Below are 20,600 nucleotides of genomic sequence, written 5' to 3' on the forward strand. Positions count from 1 at the left end.
TTCCACCTGTGATTTTCCTTCCATTGTTATTTGAAAGTAGTCTGAAATCTAATGTTGACTTTGTCCTAACATTTTTGCACAGTATACAAACTGGAATATCTGTCATCTGAACGGAAGTTATGTAGATTAATGATTAATGAAAGGTTATCTTTGAACATAAAGAACTGCTTCCTTATATGTACTTGTACAAAACGCAGAGACGTCCATAAAACTGCGAAATACACAGTGTGAAACCGCAACTTTGTATGTACCTCCCTGTGGACCCAATGAATTTCCATAGCAGATTTGGTGAAGGTCCATTTATAGTGGTCGAAGTAGTGGTAAAAAAACGTGAGACTGAAATTTTATACCGTATAGATCTAAAAAACTACATAACAATTTTGGTATGAAACTAGTTACATGGACGTACAACAGACAGTACTATTATGTTTATATAGATATGTTTTTTTTGACACTAAGCAATATGTGTAAAACAGAATGTCTTTGGTGCAAAGAGTTTCGTTGTTTCATTATAGTTTGTTATCTTAGACCGTTTCACAAATCTGTATGAAACTGGAGATCTGGCCTATACTATTAATGAGGTTAGGCCAATTAAGTAAAAGCGAACTTTAATGTGTTACAAGGTTTGAATTAGCCAAATAAAACAACAAAAAAACAACAACAAAAAATTGTAAATTATCCGCAAATAAGATATTCAGTATTTTTTCCAGCACTGTTATTTACAAGATGGATATTTAACGTTATTTGGTAATTACATAATTATTTTTAAAAATAAAGATACTTCTCGTACCAAATTATTACAATATTTCAAATTACACTCTTTACTATTCCAATAAAGTATTTAATTTAGGCTTAATTATTTTCTGTATTGATTGCTAATAACCATAATTATATCCAATTATTTATTTTTCTCTTGGTTTTAATTCAAATTAATAAAATACTTTTTAGAATGTTTTTTTAATTATTTTGGTTTATTAATTGTACGTATTTTTGTTCCGGAAGTGTATTAAAACATTTCACACCCACAGGAAGCCAGTGTCTAAGCTCTACTGTAGTTTTATTCTTTTAGTTAACTTGTATAGACCCTTAACTACTCTTCGTGTGTTACCAGAATGATCTAGCTACTTAATCGGGTGTTTCTCACTATTCAAGCTAATCAATGCACTTTTTTAAAAATATATCTCCTTAATATTTAATATAGACAGCTGCTTAAACAGAAGTCTAGATGGCTTCATTGATTTCTTTCTAAGCATTGCTCTTATTATGTTTTTATGCAGTATGGCTAACTGCAGTCGTAAAGGGTCAGCGGCCGCTCCCCAAGCTATGATTCTATATTGCAAAATAGAGTCAACTAATCCATAGTGTAATGTATTTAATTTATCTATAAAATTCCTCTTACTGTTACGACTATGTATACTAACCTCCACATTTTTTAGTTAAATCTAACATATGAGATCTCCATTTAAGTATCTATTTATAGTGACTCCTATATATTTATCTTCATCTATGCTATTCACTTTGGAACAGTTACATTGTTCGGGGTAGGATTTGGTATAATTCTTTTCATGAATTCTGAGAGCCGCAAGAGTTGGCTGACGTATATTATAGACCGAGAATGTCATATAATTTGTTTTTGTAACGTTTAATGATAGTGTGTTTATATCTATCCAATATTTAATCTTGTTAAGTTCTCGCTCTGCAGTTCCGAGGGTCTATTGCACAAAGTAGAGCTGTATCATCGTCAAACTTTAAGCTGCATAGATCATTTATAAATATTACGAAAAAGTACTGGTTTTAAGACTGTACCCTGAAGGATTGAATATTCTAAAGTCAAAGTAATTATTTATATACATTTTTTGATCATTTGTATTTAATTTATCTTGTAAAAGGACAATTATTCAAATATCATGGAGTAATTAAAACTTACTGTTCGACACTTTTAATTATAAATCATGTGATTTTTCAAAAATTTTTGGCTCTTATTTAATGTGAATGAAAGACTATTTCATTTACATATGATACATGAGTGTGTGTTTTTAATTTCGCGCAAGGCTATCTGCGCTAGCCGTCCCTAAATTCGAACAATATAAGGACAGCGCACAATCCACTTGTTTCAAAACAGTATATTCATAACACGTCAAAAGTATGTACAAATATTCGTTACACTGTAGGTTATCACAGTTGTATATAAAGTCTAAATAATTATATTTACCTTCTGTTATCACAACTTGTTTTGTTGTTGAATTTCGCACAAAGCTACTTGAGGACTATCTGTGCTAGCCGTCCCTAAGACTAGAGGGAAGGCAGCTAGTCATCACCACCCACCGCCAACTCTTGGGCTACTCTTTTACCAACGAATAGTGGGATTGACCGTCACATTATAACGTCCCCACGGCTGAAAGGGCGAGCATGTTTGGCGCGACGGGGATGCGAACCCGCGACCCTTAAATTACGAGTCTCACGCCTTAACACGCTTGGCCATGCCAGGCCTTATCACAACTTAATTAGTGGTAATATTATTTATGTTACTCCATGGGCTGCCACAGTTGTAGACAGACCTCTAAATATTTATATTTTACTTCAAAAGTCCACAAAGGCTAGTTCAGTTAATTAAAACACAACTGAAGAGATAAATTCTTCTTCTTTACCTTTCTTTCATATAATACAATCTGTGATAGACTCACTTACATTACCTTATGGGCAACCATAGTTGTATAAAAAACTTTAAATAATTGTCTTTTTTATTTTTGTCAAAAGTCCTCACAGGCTGCTTCAGTTTCCTCAGAAACCAATTTAAAAGACAAAACATTTGTCCTATCTGTATTGTTACAGGCCTGGCATGGCCGAGCGCGTAAGGCGTGCGACTCGTAATCCGAGCTAAAACATGCTCGCCCTCCCAGCCGTGGGGGTGTATAATGTGACGGTCAATCCCACTATTCGTTGGTAAAAGAGTAGCCCAAGAGTTGGCGGTGGGTGGTGATGACTAGCTGCCTTCCCTCTAGTCTTACACTGCTAAATTAGGGACGGCTAGCACAGATAGCCCTCGAGTAGCTTTGTGCGAAATTCCAAAAACAAACGTATTGTTACAATACAACTGTGAAACGCATAATAGAAATCACCCGTCAAGGCTAATCACTCACACGCTGACTAATCCCACGTTTTATTTCGTTATCTAACTTTTTGTGACTGACATTTTCTTGATTTGCGCTTGCTTGGACACATATATATATGTAATATGTCCAAATGAGGCCTCGAACTATCTAAACGTAACAAAATATATTGTAACAACCGCCATTAAAATAATTAACTTTAACACTCTTGTTATGAAAACTGAATAACCACTAAATGTCTTGTTTGTTCAACAGAAATTATCATTGACAAACACACTTTTAAACTTCTCTGCGTGTACAAATCATAGCTTCTTTCAAACAATGTTTTACTTTCACAAGTAAAATACTTACTATTTGAATGAGACAGTTTTTGTAGCCAATTATTTGTTTTTATATGTGTTTTATTTGTAAAATTATAATTAAAGAACAAATATTGAGTTCCATTTGAAAAACCAGAAAAATGCTTCAATGCTTTGTTACCCCTGTTGTAGAGTCAAATAAATAAGCTCTGCTTTTTACCTAAAACCCCGCTTGTCGTTTGGAGAAAGCTAAATTTGCAACTCGTTTGAGCGCCTCGTTGAGTCCGAAAGAGAAACTACGAAAACACACATAATTATTAGGCATTATACATCCATAAGCATTATAAGAGTATGTTTTATTTTATTACAAGCTGTATGTTATACAGTACTTATTTAACCCAAGAAGAAAGAACATCTATTAATCAATTTATCTGCCCATTTATCTGTTGGTGCAATAACATAAATGTGTTGTATTTATTTATAAGTAAGAATAAAATTTAGAATTTTATCTTTAATTATTTTGCCCATTATAATTAACACCATCTTTGAGTTTAGACCCCATAGCTTCGAGTAAAAGTTGATATTCAAAATTCTTGACCATTTTTGCAATATGCTAAGAACACTGTTTGGAACTAAGGCTAAATACCTGCTTCAATGTAGTCACTTAGAACCTCAGGGGAAAGTCTGCTCAGAAATCCAGCTTACAGGAATTTGAAATAATGTTAAAATGCAAAACGTTCTTCCTAAAAGTCAGGTATTGGAAGATAAAAATAACTGTTCAGTAATTAATATAAAAATTAATTGCTTATATTTTCAATTATCAGGCAGGTGGTAGCACTGCCTACATAGGGATGACTCGAATTGTTCGTGGAACTGGTATATTAAATATTTTCGCAATAGCTCATCAAAACTTTACAATACACTGTTTGCTTTTATAATAATATCTATGCAATACTTGAGTCACAAGTTCTAGGAATGTAATGTCTGTAAATATTACAGTAAAATGTTTCGTGTTTTTTGTTTTTCTGCTTCTTTTTAATTACATGATAACATAAAAACCAAAACAATGATGTTTTCACCGTAGTGACAGTTTCAATTGGAATATTCTCTTTTTCTAAGTGGTCCTCAGTGGCACGTCTGTGGACTCACACCATTGTAAACCGGGTTTTGATACCCGTAGTGGGCAGAACACAGATAGCCCATCGTATAGCTTTGTGCTTAGTTCCAAACAAACAAACTTTTATAAGTATATTAATAACTTGTAATAATTAAAAATATCATAATTCTGGTGTAAAGGAAATTATCATTAGCCCTTGAAGTTGGCTTTCTTACATATATTTGGTGTTCTTTTAAAATGCTAAAGTATACGGTGAAGCAAGAATTATTAGTCACTAACACATTAACAATAAATATTACAGATGGTAACTCTTTGTATTTAGAATTTCGTTATAAATACAATTATTATATGCATATTGAAACACTGCATTAGAAACAATAACAACAGACAATTAAAGAAAAACTCAAGAAAGAAGTAAATGTAAGAATGTCTAATAACAATCCTTCAAAAACAATACAAACAAGATATTAGGGACTAATAACAATCCTTCAAAAACAATACAAACAAGATATTAGGGACTAATAACAATCCTTCAAAAACAATACAAACAAGATATTAGGGACTAATAACAATTCTTCAAAAACAATACAAACAAGATATTAGGGACTAATAACAATCCTTCAAAAACAATACAAACAAGATATTAGGGACTAATAACAATCCTTCAAAAACAATACAAACAAGATATTAGGGACTAATAACAATTCTTCAAAAACAATACAAACAAGATATTAGGGACTAATAACAATTCTTCAAAAACAATACAAACAAGATATTAGGGACTAATAACAATCCTTCAAAAACAATACAAACAAGATATTAGGGACTAATAACAATCCTTCAAAAACAATACAAACAAGATATTAGGGACTAATAACAATCCTTCAAAAACAATACAAACAAGATATTAGGGACTAATAACAATCCTTCAAAAACAATACAAACAAGATATTAGGGACTAATAACAATCCTTCAAAAACAATACAAATAAGATATTAGGGACTAATAACAATCTTTCAAAAACAATACAAACAAGATATTAGGGATAGCCTTTGCATAATTCCAACAAAATAGCACAGGCAAGAATTAACATATGGCATTATATATTCGATCACAATTAATATATATCCTATTTTTGTCTGTTAACATTCTACTACACTTTGTTCCTATACTATTATGAAGGGTTAATGTCATCCTTACTATCTCGCTTGTATTGTTTTTGGACGATTGATAGTAACCATTAGTTCCTTAAGGTTTTTCATTTGCACAAATATGAAACTGGTATGACCAATATTTTGATCTTACAAGATATTTCCTAAATTGTTGGAAAACCCGTCCCCCGGGCAGAAGTTATGTAAATTTATGATTAATGAAAGATTGTCTTAAGTTTGTTTGTTTTGAATTTCGCGCAAACATACACGAGGGCTATCTGAGCTAACCGTCCCTAATTTAGCAGTGTAAGACTAGAAAGAAGGCAGTTAGTCATCACTACTCACCATCAACTCTTGCGCTACTCTTTTAATAACGAATAGTGAGATTAATCATAACATTATAATGCCCCCACGGCTGAGAGGGCGAGTATATTTTGGTGTTTAGGGGATTCGAATTCACAACCCTCAGAATTCGAGTCGCGCGTCCTAACCACCTAGTCGTGCCGAGCCTGATTATCATAGGACATGAAAAGTTGTTGGGATTATATGTAATTGCAAGAAACGCAAAATCGTCCATAAGACTAGCAAAACACAAAATGTGAGATCGCAAGTTTGCATGACTCGCTGGACGGTCCCAAGTTTGATAAGAATACATTTCCATGGGGCGAAGTAATGGTGAAAATGCTCATAAAAACCCGCAAAACGTAAAATGCAAAATTTAAAATTTTTATGTACCTCCGCCTGAATCTAATGAATCTCCATACCAGTTTATTATATTTATACAGATGCAACATAAGATTAAGTATTTTCATATACCAAGATTGCGATCCACGTTTTATTTATATTATTAGCCTTTGTATTTCCATGTATATTCGTACGATATCGTGCAAGTATATGTTGTTCATTAGACATAATTCGTCTTTTTGACATTAAATGTTCCACGAATAATCTCAAAGCAGGTGTTTTCCGATTGCTTTCAAATTCTATTAATTTTTAATATGTTGGGACAAAATGATTTTTCAACCAAAAGTAATTCAAATCGTATTAACGAAAATCTGATTCAACTAGCGGACCAATAAAGTACTGTAAACAGAATTTCGAATTTATTGATGACTCTGAAAACACAATAAAGTAAGGCCCGCCATGGCCAGGTGGTTAAAACGCTCGACTCGTAATCCGTAAAAAAAAAAACTTTAATTGTGACCTTCGCATCTTTGGAGTTTAAATATAATTGAAAATTTACTGAAACTTTATATTAAATACTTTTTCACAATTTATCTTTTCTCTGATTTTTAACAAAATAAAAAAAGAGCGGAAAGAAAAAATTTATTTTCGTAACCTGAGAGGAATAAGTGAAAACTGCTTTAAAAAAGGCTTATTTTTAAGTAATTAGAGCCAGTTGAGTTTACATGTAGATTAGGCGCAAGTTTGTAGATTTGAACCTAAATGTATAAAAAATATTGAATTTTATGTTCTTTTTTGAGCGATGAAAAATACTAAAAATTGTGAGAATCAGAGAATGTCATACGTCATAAATTATTAGTATATCTACTTTCTTACGGATAAAATACTGGTTGGTATTAAATGTATACAATTTTTGAAGTTTATCGACATTTTACTACTAAAAATTAAGAGTTAAGAAAGAGTTTAAATTATTAAAAGTATATTTCCACAGTTAAAGACTGGGCAATGCTTACTGCGTTATTCGCTCAATTTACAGTAAAGGCTGTTTATTGCAAGGTAACACAGATAGAAAATAATAGATGTTTATCAACAGTGGAGTGACGAGTTGAAAACAAAACCTTTTTTTTTGAATGACTGAGGATTTTTTATGTTTATAAAAGTTTCATATTTATTCACTTTTGAAATATAAAGAAAAACACATCGATATTTGATTTAAATCCTTGAAAACCAAAATGCTGCAAAGACGCTGTAAAAGATAAACATTATAACAAATAAATAATAATACAGATTAGAAGAGAGTGCTATAGACAGCGGCTTACATACAAGTCGGGAAAGATAGTGAAACAAGTAGCAGGCATGATTCAGTTTAGGACGAGCTTACTTATGAAATAATTTATTTAATTATTAGACTAGTGGCTGTTTGGTGATACCCATTTCTACCTGTAATTATACAGGCATTTAGGAGTGAAAGTAAATGCTCCCTTCAGTAGCATGTCTGCGGATTCACACCAGTAGGAACGGGTTTTCGATATCCGTGGTGAGCAGAGCACAGATAGCCCATTCTGTAGTTTTGTGTTTAACTATAAACAAACCAACAAAGTGAAAGTAAAAAAGAATATGACAGAGGTTCATAAAAAAAATCGACATTTTTGGACTCAGGGACCGAGCCGATACACAGTTGATAATGTTAAAGTGTACTGGTATTTTACAAAAGATATATATGGCAGTTGATGTATATCTTCAGATATACTTCTACTGGTCCCAAAATGAGTTTATGGTTACTTAAGAAACATTTTATGCATAAATAATTGGCATTAAACATTAAACCGTTCACTTCAGTGGCATGGCACTATGTCTCCGGATTTACAACAATACAACCCAGGTTTCGATATCTATTGTGGTATGTACGCTTTGATGTTACGAATTACCCTTGTTAGACATCGAACCTCCTAAATTAAGAGTGACTCTTACCAGCAAATAGTTTTTACTGTGATGTTAATTTTAAAGTATAATATTATAAAAGCTAAAAAAGAAAGACTGAATTAAAATGGTTTTGTATTTGTAATAATTAATTAAACAGTTTGTAGAGATTCACCAATCATATATAGGTCTGGGAAAAATATTATTATTTTTCTTAAAATTATTTTTTAAGTAAATGTTTTATGAACTTTTTTTTTAAAATAATTGTAATCTAGTAACAATCCCATGTAATCTAGTGGCTAGGATACCTGGCCTTAATCCAGGATGCCCGGGTTCTATTCCCGGCATGGGAAGTTCTTATTTTTTGGGCCCGGCATGGCCAAGCGTGTTAAGGCGTACGACTCGTAATCTGAGGGTCGCGGGTTCGCATCCCCTTTGCGCCAAACATGCTCGCCCTTTTAGCCGTGGGTACGTTATAATGTGACGGTCAATCCCACTATTCGTTGGTAAAAGAGTAGCCCAAGAGTTGGCGGTGGGTGGTGATAACTAGCTGCCTTCCCTCTAGTCTTAGGGACGGCTAGCACAGATAGTCCTCAAGTAGCTTTGTGCGAAATTCAACAACAAAACAAGTTGTGATAACAGAAGGTAAATAAATTATTTAGACTTTATATACAACTGTGATAACCTACAGTGTAACGAATATTTGTACATACTTTTGACGTGTTATGAATATACTGTTTTGAAACAAGTGGGTTGTGCGCTGTCCTTATATAGCTTTGTGCGAAATTCAAAAAAACACAAACAAAAAAAATCTAGTAACAATATATGTATGGCGAATTATCCTATTCATGGGATTTTAGGAAAACAACATTTATATGTATTTGATCATCCTTAAGTATTGCTTGATTAGTATTTTGACTTCTGTATAATTTTAAGTTATTTTCAAATGTTCTTATGGATAAATTCTTATAGATTGCACACCAAATATACTCACCCTTTCAGCCGTGGGGGCATTGTAACTATTCATCAGTTATAAAGTGTAGCCCAATAGTTGGCTGTGGGTGGTGATAACTAACTGCCTTTCCTCCAGTCTTACACTGCTAAATTATGGACTGCTAGCGCAGATATTCCTCGTGTAGCTTTGCGCGAAATTCATAACAAACCAAACCTTATAGATTGAAAGATGCAAACACACACACACATACAAACTGATTCTCAAAGACATTCATACTTGTTAAAATGTATGACCCTATAGATTATTACTTGTGATAGTACAGGCAGTAATGTTTTAATTAATTTGGGAGTTTTCTCCTTGGACTGTCTTCCTAGTTTGCCTTTTTTAGCCTGATGAGGTGAAGAAACGCGTTTTAATGCGACCGTTTACAAACCTGAAATGTGCCGCGGGTAAAACATGAGGATTATCATAGAATTGCAGCCGAAGGTTTGTTAGTTTCTTTTAGAATTTCGTGCAAACCTACACGAGGACCATCTGACCTAGCCGTCCAAAATAGCAGTGTAATACTAGAAGGAAGGCAGCTAGTCGTCACCACCCATCGTAAACTCTTGGGCTACTCTTTTACCAACGATAGTTGGATTAACCGTAACATTATAAAGCCCCCACGGCTGAAAGGGTGAGCATATGTGGTGCTTCGGGGATTCGCACCTGAGACTCTCAGATTACGAATCGAGCGCCCTAACCACCTGGCCATGTCGGGCCTGTAATAATTTAGGGTTCCGATTCGACAAACTTTGTTGATTTTGTGTTAGTATGTCTACTTTACAACCAACTATTACATGTTTTCGTTTTGTGTGGCAGCAGTACCAAGCGCTTGAGGCTGGGGTGAGCATATACCAGATTCGATTTTATTATCAATCACTGTTTCTACTAACCTACCCTCAAACCTAATTATATGCCCAAAGTAGCACATCGTCCATTTCATATACGTATATATACACATTCCTGGAAGAATATTAAAAAGACAAAATTAATTGTCGCGGTACAAAGCACCATCGTTTCGTGTAAGTTGCATGTCGATCATATCGTAACAGTCAAGATATCGCTGTGATAGATCAGACGAACAGCTTCTCTCCTTTATATAGTAAAACACGGTTACAAACACCGTAGCTAGTGCTTACTAAGTGGGAAGTGACAAATCCATATAACACATCTATAAAAGGAAACTAAAAAGACGATTAACTTGTTGATGGAGTTACGAACTCAACGTGACGCGACGCATGCTCATTCTCTGCTGAGCGTAAACTCATGGCGGTTAACGATATATAAATAACGTTATACTCGTCTTGAACAGGCGGGTGTAGGTAGCATATTTTCGGAATACGAAGACAAGATATTTAGTCAACAACGTTTTAAAAGTTTTTGTTTCTTAATTTTAACTTTTAGCTTTAGCGTCTTATTTGTTTCGATAATGTTTTGTAGAGACAAACACCCAGTTTAGCTGACTGTATTCAACAAACACCCAGTTTAGCTGACCGTATTCAAATACAAAACTCTCGTGTCAAAAAGTTAGCAGTAAGTCGCACGTACTGAAGAAGAAAAAAAGAAGGTATCTTATTGCAATGTGAAATCCAAATTCATTTTAGAGTCATTGTGACAGACGTTCGCAACTTCAATATGAATACAAATGACGGTGGCGAAAAGAACGAAACGGATAATGATTTTTCTCCTATCGTCTTTACTTGGACTGTAGCGATAGGGCTGAGAGTTGGATTTTATATAGTCATTTTCACTGCCGCCATCTTAGGCAATGTTTTAGTCATCGTAACTCTTACTCAAAACAAACGAATGCGGACGGTAACAAACACATTTCTTTTGAACCTAGCCATCAGCGATCTTCTGCTTGGTGTCTTCTGCATGCCATTCACTCTAGTTGGAAGTCTGCTGAGAAACTTCATCTTTGGAGAAGTCATGTGCCGACTCATCCCTTACCTACAAGGTGAGGTTTTCTTTTATTTAATTGACAGAAAGTTTTGCACATATTCTTTACCAACAGAAACTTTAAACGCTTGTAATAACGAGTAAGATTAAATTTAACGTTTTACTATAAATGGTCAGTGGTACATTTATGGACTTACAACTCTAAAACGGCCCGGCATGGCCAGGTGGTTAGGGCGTTCGACTCGTAATCCAAGGGTCGCGAGTTCGAATCCCCATTCCATCAAACATGCTCTCTCTTTCAGCTATAGGGGCGTTATAATGTGCTGTTAAACCTCAGTATTCGTTGGTGAAAGAGAAGCCCAAGAGTTGGCGGTGGGTGGTGATGACTAGCTGCCTTTCCTCTAGTCTTACACTACTAAATTAGGGACGGCTAGCGCAGATAGCCCTCATGTAGCTGTTCGCGAAATTCAGTAACAAAACAACTCTGAAAGATGGGGTTAGATATTCAACGATGGACAGAGTACAGACAATCCACAACGACAAACTATGTTGTTCTAATAATAAGTACTTTTTGGCTCTATATCAGTAGTATAAATAAAGAAACAGATCTGCACAGAATTTAATGCGTAAATAAGGGGTATATGGCGTGTCTTTTTCAGGCGTGTCTGTGTAATTTTGCGAGGATCGTTTGATATTCAAATATCTACGTTCGTAAATTTATGAATCGAATCCCCGTCACGTCAAACATCCTTGCTCTTTCAGCTGTGTGGGGTTATAATGTCACAGTCTATCACCCTATTCGTTGGTAAAAGAATAGCCCAAGAGTTGGCGGTGGGTAGTGATGACTAATAGCCTTCCTCCTCTAGTCTTTCACTGCTAAATTAGGAACGATTAGGGCATATAGTTTTCTTGTATGTAGCTTTGCTCGAAATTGTAACCAAACAAACAAATAATTTTTATGCATTTCTTGTTTTTGAGGTAGAAACGTTTCCCATCGTTCAGCAAGCACTAATATAACGTGCCCTCGAAATCTGTTTTATATACAGAACGTTTATTTTCTTAAGTGTTTTTAACCTAAACCATACAAAATGGGCTCTCTGTGCTCTGCCAGCCGCGGATATCGAAACCTAATTTTTTGCGTGAAGAACCGTTAGGCTCTAGGAGTTGGTGGGGATAAACGATCCTTAATCTCTGTGCGAACCTAGGCTTTATTTGTTGAAGTGAAAATGAACGATCCTTAATCTCTGTACGAACCTAGGCTTTATTTGTTGAAGTGAAAATGAACGATCCTTAATCTCTGTACGAACCTAGGCTTTATTTGTTCAAGTGAAAATGAACGATCCTTAATCTCTGTACGAACCTAGGCTTTATTTGTTCAAGTGAAAAGTTGCATAAAGGGATATCTGTGCTGTGCCCATCGCAGGTATATAATGCCGAATTTGGCGTTCTAGGACCACACGTTTAGCGAAGAGCCGTTGAGGAAGGAGTGGGGCATGAGGTGACATAATATTTATTAAATGCAACAACTCTGAGTCCTCTATGTACCACTTAGTAATCATAAATATCACTTTTAACATAACTGAATAGAAACTCGGTATCATCTTATTTTTTTGTGAAAAATTCTCAGTGTACGATAAAATTCAATTGAAGACGGATATTGAGAGAAATATGGTATAAACATTAATATCCAACATTAAAAACAAATCAATGTATCATTTGTTGAAAGTTAACTTTATGTAGTTTTGAAAGTAAGTATAATACATTGCTATGTGCAATCAGTTTTTAGCATTATTAATACAGATACACGAACCAGCTCGGCATCTCCATGTGATTAAAAAAAATAACTACAGAAATGTTTGAGTTGTTTTGATCAGACAAAAAGAAGATGTTTGGCGATATTTCGCGGTCTAGGTCGCTGAACAAGACCAGTGACCTGACCCAAGATCATGAGAGTCAACGTAAAAAAGTAGTAACTTGTAAGTACATAGCAAAACTCCGAAACAATGAAACATTCTTAAAATGTTCTACATGTGGTTGTGAAAGTGATGGCTTAAGGGTAGTGAGTACAGGTCGAATGAAGAAAGAACTTAGTCGAAGATATCTCAGTCGATGTGACATAACAGTTGAATCTGAGATTTGTCAACTGATTACTGCATTGACAGCGAAACATAAAAACACGGGCAAAACAGCATTGTTACCTTCAAACAGGGAAATTGAATACATATATAAAAGACCGATAGTTTCAAGTACTTGTCAAACTAATAACAGCTCAAAGATGCAGTGTTGAAGTAGAGGCAAGATGCATTACCAGATGATTCCCCTGGCAATTCTCAAGTTAAAATGCTATTTCTGCAATGAATAGTAAATATAAGAAGGGTGGTATAATGGCCAGTATGGTACCACCATAATATATATGTATATATATTTCATTTATTTTTGTTTCTTGTTTTTTTTTGTATTTTGAATTTCGTGCAAAGCTACACGAGGGCTATCTGCACTAGCGGTCTCTAATTTAGCAGTGTAAGACTAGAGCGAAGGCTGCTAGTCATCACCACCCACCGCCAACTCTTGGAATACTCTTTTATCAACGAACAGTGGGATTGACCGTTACATTATAACGCCTCCACGGCCGAAAGGGCGCATGTTTGGTGTGACGGAGATTCGAACCCACTACTCTCAGATTACGAGTGTCCTAACCACCTGGTGATGCTTGTCCCATGCTGTTTCTTACCAGAGGAGTCTGTATTTTACGTTATGCCAGCATCAATATTTGCATTTCGCTGTAGTCGTCAAAGGTCTCAAAATTCATAGATATATAGATTACGTTTTTCTTTTATACTCCAAAGGGAGTGGGAGGGAATCTTGTACCTGAACACGTGTCTTCTGTTTTCTCTTGAGTAAGGGTATGACAGTGATTCTTCTATAGAGAGCTGCTTCTTCTTCATCGGTTTCGGTCTATTTTTGGGGCCACATAAGGCCAGGTTCAGCGTTGACCTCTATACAGATATCATTGGTTTATGAACACTGTTTCAAACAGTGTGCTTCATAATGCTGAGGCGGGGGAATCAGAAAAAATGGAAAAGATCCCATGTCAGATTCTGATTCAGCAACCCTAAAAATCTGCTCTTACTCCTTATATCTTTGTAGCCCTGCGGGTTCCTCACTTTGTTGGAAGGGAGTTTACACAATACAGATTAGTCCACCCCGAGTTCTCCTGCCGAGACGGATACTGTTAGCGCCTGAACTGTGAGAAAAGTTCCTGTAGTTAACAATAATATAATATAAACTATCACAAGATTTAGTAATTTTAAGTTTTTGTCTGTTTTAACTCTCGGTGTTTAGAAAATGACCGAAAAAAGTTGTGTGTGTGCGTGTAAAATAGGTGCAGGCGATCCCAGTAGTAATTAATGAGGATTAACTGCTATTTTGATAGTAGTTTTTCGTTCATGTTTTATTAGAAACTCTGTAACCAATAAAGTAAGTTAGTTCGTGAATAATTCAGAAATGTGTTTAAAGAGCCGACAGGGTTGATATGGACTCCTCGTCAGTAATTATTGTTTGTTTTGAATTTCGCGCAAGGCTACACGAGGGCTATCTGCGCTAGCCGCCCCTAATTTAGTAGCAAAAGACTAGAGGGAAGGCAGCTAGTCATCCCCACCCACCGCCAACTCTTGGGTTACTCTTTTACCAACGAATAGTGGAATTAACCGTCACATTATAAAGCACCCAAGGTAGAAAGGGTGAGCATGTTTGGTATGAAGGGGATTCGAATCCGCGGCCCTCGGATTACAAGCTGAGTGCCTTAACCACCTGACCATGCCAAGCCTGTCAGTAATTGCAGTTTTAATTGCTTTTTCGTTCAGTCACTAACTAAACAATAAAAAGTGAAATATATCAGTGAACACCACAGAGTGACTTTAAAGTTAATAATTATTTATTAAATATTTCAACATTTGGAAATCGCATAGGATCAAAACATCCAAACATCATTCTATTATGTACGTATATTCACTTCTAATTCTGTATAGTTGGACTGCGAGCGTAACACCTTTGTTCCAGCAAAACAATTGTTGCATAGGGCAGACGTAACAGAAGTGATTGGCTACTCGAACACAGCAATGATGCTAGAAGGCTAACCAAGCACAACTGTTACTGAGTTATATGTAGCAAGTGAATGATTATTTTACACTATACAACAATGAACAAATAGTAGGTGTGGTTGGAATGACAATCTCACAATCGACGAGAGAGATGTAATTGGCGAATTCGCATATTACTGAACACAGTGATTACAAATAATTGGTAAAGTATTAATAACTCTTTAACAGGTAACAAAAATAATATATTTTGATAATAAAGCTAAAGAAATAACTGTTTTATTATAATTATCTAAACTTTATTATCACAACGTGTAAGTCGTTCCAGTATGTATAGAAAATGTTACAAGACAACAAATTTAACAATAGCAAAATGTAAGAATATATGTCTTTGTTTGTTTTTGAATTTCGCACAAAGCTACTCGAGGGCTATCTGTGCTAGTCGTCCCTAATTTAACAGTATAAGACTAGAGGGAAGACAGCTAGTCATCACCACCCACCGCCAACTCTTGGGCTACTCTTTTACCAACGAATAGTGGGATTGACCGTCATATTATAACGTCCCCACGGCTGAAAGGGCGAGCATGCTTGGCGCGATGGGGATGCGAACCCGCGACCCTCAGATTACGAGTCGCATGCCTTAACACGCTTGGCCATGCCGGGCCCAAGAATATATGTCATTTCATTAACACATCTACAGTTTGTATAACAAAAAAAAAGGAAAAAACAAAAGCAGCAGTTAATGTTAAACAAACATTACAAAGAAATTATATGTTGGGAGTTAAATTTTACTTTCCAGGCGGCGTTTTCATCAAACGCTCTTTTTTTAAAAGTTAGAAACAAGTCTGTTGGACAAAAACTACTGCAGGTTCGTATGAAGGGAAACGATACACGAAAAAAGGGTGTAAAGCGAAATAGAACCACGCGTATTAAACAATCTATATAAATAATATGTTTGCGTTTGTTTTTCCGACACTTTTCTCACAAATTTCTTAATCAAACGCTACAAATCTCATATTTTTAGAAAGGCCTTTATCTCAGAAGTCCAGATTGCATACTGGCTTTTCAATCAAGGATCGCCTTACTTGTCTGTTGCTTCGTCAAATTTTGCAATCCAACGAGTATGGTACATGAAGGCACAATGTCGTTGTAATTATGTAAAGAGTGACTTCGACTATCTTCGATTTCAACTTTAGCTTTTTTTTTATTAGCTACGTAATTCAAACACTTAACTCGCGTATACAAAACAACAACAACAACAACATTAGACTAAACATAATTTTTATGGACTTTTTTGACGTATTTAGGTTTAAAATACGTACGCCCGGTTCGTTCAAAACATCATGCTTATCACTTTGGGAACATGCGTTCAGACGTTCCTGTATAGTAAGCTACGTTTGTCTTCATTACAACTTCACGCTTACTTTACAATAAATTAGCTTCAGTTCGTTTTATAGACTGCTATGGACATATTTTAACTATTTTTTTCTCTTACTACAGGTTTTATTCTTCGTTCTTATGAGTTTATTTGTTTGAACTGGTAGAAACCATGTTATACACTGAATGCTCATAACTATTTTATACACTGTACACTATTATAAGTGCCACTACTTTATGGTTTACTTTACTTGTTAATTTATCAAATAAAGTTAAGTACATGGTGTTTTCGTTAGTTACGTCTTCGTGAGTTTGTTTGTCTAACTGCATTTTTTATGTTGTTTTTTTCAAATAGACCCGGATTTATCGATCTAGTGCGTAATGCCTGAAAGAAAGCGTAGTTTAAATGGCGTGCGTGCGTGAAAATAATAGAATAAGGAAAATTCAAGCAAAGGGCATGAAAACTACCACAAACGTTTTGCGGGTCACGACTGATATGGTAATTACAATATAACAGAGCCAAGGAAAGGAGCTAGTGATTAAAAATAAGGTAATAATAATTATTAAAAATATAAAACCAGTTTATAGATTTTTTAAAAAATCTTCAAGGAAATAGCTTAAAGTTTTTAAAGGCGATAAATGAAAGTTATTTTAAAAATTATCTAAAAACTGAACAGTTTCTTAATACCGAAAGGACTTAAAAAGCCCAATTTGAAAATGATTTCTTTTTTTAATTTCGATTCTTTTATTGATATTGGAGGGGACGTGACGTAACGAAAGTACTTTGAAGTGCTCAGTTGAATAATCTGCTTTGTTGAAGTCTCGAGCTCTAGGCTTAACTTGATTCCTAATCAAAATGCTACATAAAATTTCTTGTGTACCTTCAGTGACCACACGGCTGGTTTCCTCTGCGTAGATCTGGTCAAAGTTGTTAAAAATAATAAAATAAATTAAACATTTAGATGTACAGGTTAAATAACTATTTATAGAATACGTTGATCATCTGACAGATGTTCAACGATCAGTATAAGGGCAAATGTTGCATCTGTGACTCTGATGATCAAACGTACGAAGTTGAGTAGCAGATGATGGTTTTATGTTGATCAGAAATTGACGATGGACGAGTAAATCTTTGATATTACTGTCTAGTTTATCAGACATTAGAGGTTTGTTTGGGAACATGTAAAAGATGGTACTCTTCTGTGTTATAATGTGAAATATGTCAAACAATATAAGTGTTATTAGTGTGTGAAACGTATATTAAAGATAGGATAGAAGTAATCATGGCTGTGTGATATTTGTGTATAGACTAAACTCCTAAACAAAATCCTTATGCCTTTGTTTCCTCTTTTTATTCAGGTTTTCATAGGCAATCGATTATGCTGCACTTGTAGCCTTTAGGAAGTGGATGCTTATTTTTGAAAACCGTGAAAGATTTGATGAATTTGTAGAAGTTAAAAGTACAGGAGTGGTGTTACACACTACTTCCTGCTGTTATAACAATAAAAGTATTCTGCAACCCGTAAGGGATGATGTTATATACTACTTCCTACTGTTCTAACAATAAAAATATTTTGTGACCAATATCATTTACTAGGTGTGGGAATAATACCTCAGGCAATCACCTTATAACACTCTATACTGTTTATTATCTTTAAAGATGGCATTGATTAATATGTGCATTTGATATAAACAGATAACTATACCAATTACAATTCACTTTAAAGAAAATTCTTCTCAGTTAGGACCACTAACTGATTTCCTCTATACATATTTGTATCAGAACACAAGCTTGGGTCAAAATTATCAAAATATATTATTTAAAATTATATTTTCTGAATATAGATATAAAGGTGAAAGTGATATGAATATTTAAGTGATGCTCATTGTAACGGATTTACTGTTATACATTTATTTTAATATCTATTTTTGTTTCAGTTTAGTATATATGATATTTAGAAACGCATGTGACGTATATTGTTAAATTATAAATGTGTATTGCGCAAGTCCCGCCTGTTTTTTTAAATTTGTAGAAGATTCTAGAGTAATAATCAATAATGAAAACACATAAGGAAACGCCAGTATTACTGCCAGCTTAATTTTCAAGAATCTTTCTTAATGAGTGTAAAAAGTTAGCCATCGCAATACGTGGAGACAGTTTAATATTGTTGAGTCGCTAAAATCAGTATATTCTAAACCTCGAATCATTGTGGTAAACGTTTATTAATAGGAAATCTACAGATATTTGATCAGGAACATTTATAGATTTCGAACAATACGAACCGTTTAAATTTAGATAACTAATTTTGGACGTTAGTATTTTTAAGAATACATTAAATATCTTCAGCTGTGAGAAACTTACGTAAGACCAGATAAAATTAGAGCGAGCTACCATTCCCGCCAAGTGAAGTGTACTTATGTATCAACGTAAAATTACGTTTTTCTCCATAAACCGCCGATAAAATACTAAGTTTCAGACCACATATAAGACCCTGTATTTGTAAGTTTATAAAACTTATATATAAACCACTATTTGTAATAACCGTTATAATAAATTGAATTGTTGGTTGTTTGTATATTAAAATATATTTGCGTTAAGAAAAAATAGTGTATATCAATCTTGTTGGCAAATATGATCAACGTACGAGACATTAATTAACGATGTAGAGCAGTTTGTGGTCATTTGCTATGAAATAATGGGTATCGCACAAAAACTGAAAACTGTGATGATAATACGTTTCACCAATCCTTTAACTAATACCTACCGACCTTTAATACTATTTATAATAAAAAATGCATTTAGTGTTGGATTACTGTTTTTTGACGAAAGTCAAGAGCCTAATAATTTATTTACTTTTTCTTATCTAGTTACAGATTTACTATTCATTCTAGGCCTAGCATGGTCTCGTGGTTAAGGCGCTCTACCAGCAAGATGAAGGTTGTGGGATCGAAGCCAGTAACCGAATATGATCACCATTTCACCTGTAGTGGCGTTATAATGTGGTGGTTAAACCAACTATTTATCGGCAAAGAAGAGCCCAAGAATTATTCAGTGGTGGACGGTTTTGACCAGTTGCATTCCTTCTTCTAGTCTATCACTTTAAAATTAGGGAGGGCCAGCCACGTAGCCCTCTAGTAACTCTTCGTAAATTTCAACAAAAATATATAATACCATTTAAATGTTGTAGTCAGCATCTGAAAGCTCAATCAACCATTGCCTTGTTTCAGTTATACGGAACAAAAGCATGCAAATGTTAAAAACATGTAACTTGAAGAATTCATTCAAAACGACAACACTACTAATAAAATTTTAGCTATCATTTTTAATTAAACACTTAAAAACAAATTTCAACTTATCCACTGCTCGTTATCTACTGAAGTTGTTTTTAACATTTGTGCATTTTTGTAAACAAGAAAACATCATTACCCAGAGAAGGCGTTGTCGTTTTGGGTGATGATAAATAGAAATGAACTTTATGATTTTTTATAACGTTTCGTAGAGTTTAGGAGACTAAATGAACTGCTTTCGCGTTTAGCTCAAATGATTTAGAAAAATAATTTTAGTGCAAAGCACGAACAAGTAGAATCTAGTGAATTCCTTTTTGTTTTTTTTAGTTTGGAAACCACAATTGGTGGCTCTAACAAACGAAAGTAAAAAAGTCTCCTGAATATACACACACTTGCAAAGCCGCAAGTACAGAAATAACACGAATTTTTGTCCGTTTTCTCACTTGATAATCAATTTGCACACCTCTTACAGCTTTAACAATGACAACGTTAAAATTTACACGAGGCTCGATGAACCAGTTCTCGTGAAATTCGGATTTACACGCAGCCTTTATTCTGAACTAGATTTTTCAAAGTTTATTATAAGATATACAGTTGTACACAAGAAAATATCAAAGCTAATGCCAAATCGATTTTCCAAACTATCAATTTGGGATGCCAC

At 34.5% G+C, this 20,600-nt stretch overlaps 1 protein-coding gene across 1 annotated transcript in view; it reads left to right on the forward strand.

Annotated features, from left to right (window-relative positions):
- The first annotated feature begins 10,516 nt into the window (after positions 1-10,516).
- LOC143245051 (cholecystokinin receptor-like) overlaps positions 10,517-20,600 on the forward strand; it is a 43,125-nt gene continuing 33,041 nt past the window's right edge. Inside the window, exon 1 of the mRNA XM_076490843.1 lies at positions 10,517-11,235. Coding sequence (XP_076346958.1) covers positions 10,914-11,235 — 322 coding nt within the window. The 5' untranslated portion in view covers positions 10,517-10,913. The remainder of the gene's footprint in view (positions 11,236-20,600) is intronic.

The sequence above is a fragment of the Tachypleus tridentatus genome, chromosome 2 (assembly GCF_004210375.1).
Source record: "Tachypleus tridentatus isolate NWPU-2018 chromosome 2, ASM421037v1, whole genome shotgun sequence".
NCBI classification, from domain to species: Eukaryota; Metazoa; Arthropoda; class Merostomata; order Xiphosura; family Limulidae; genus Tachypleus; species Tachypleus tridentatus.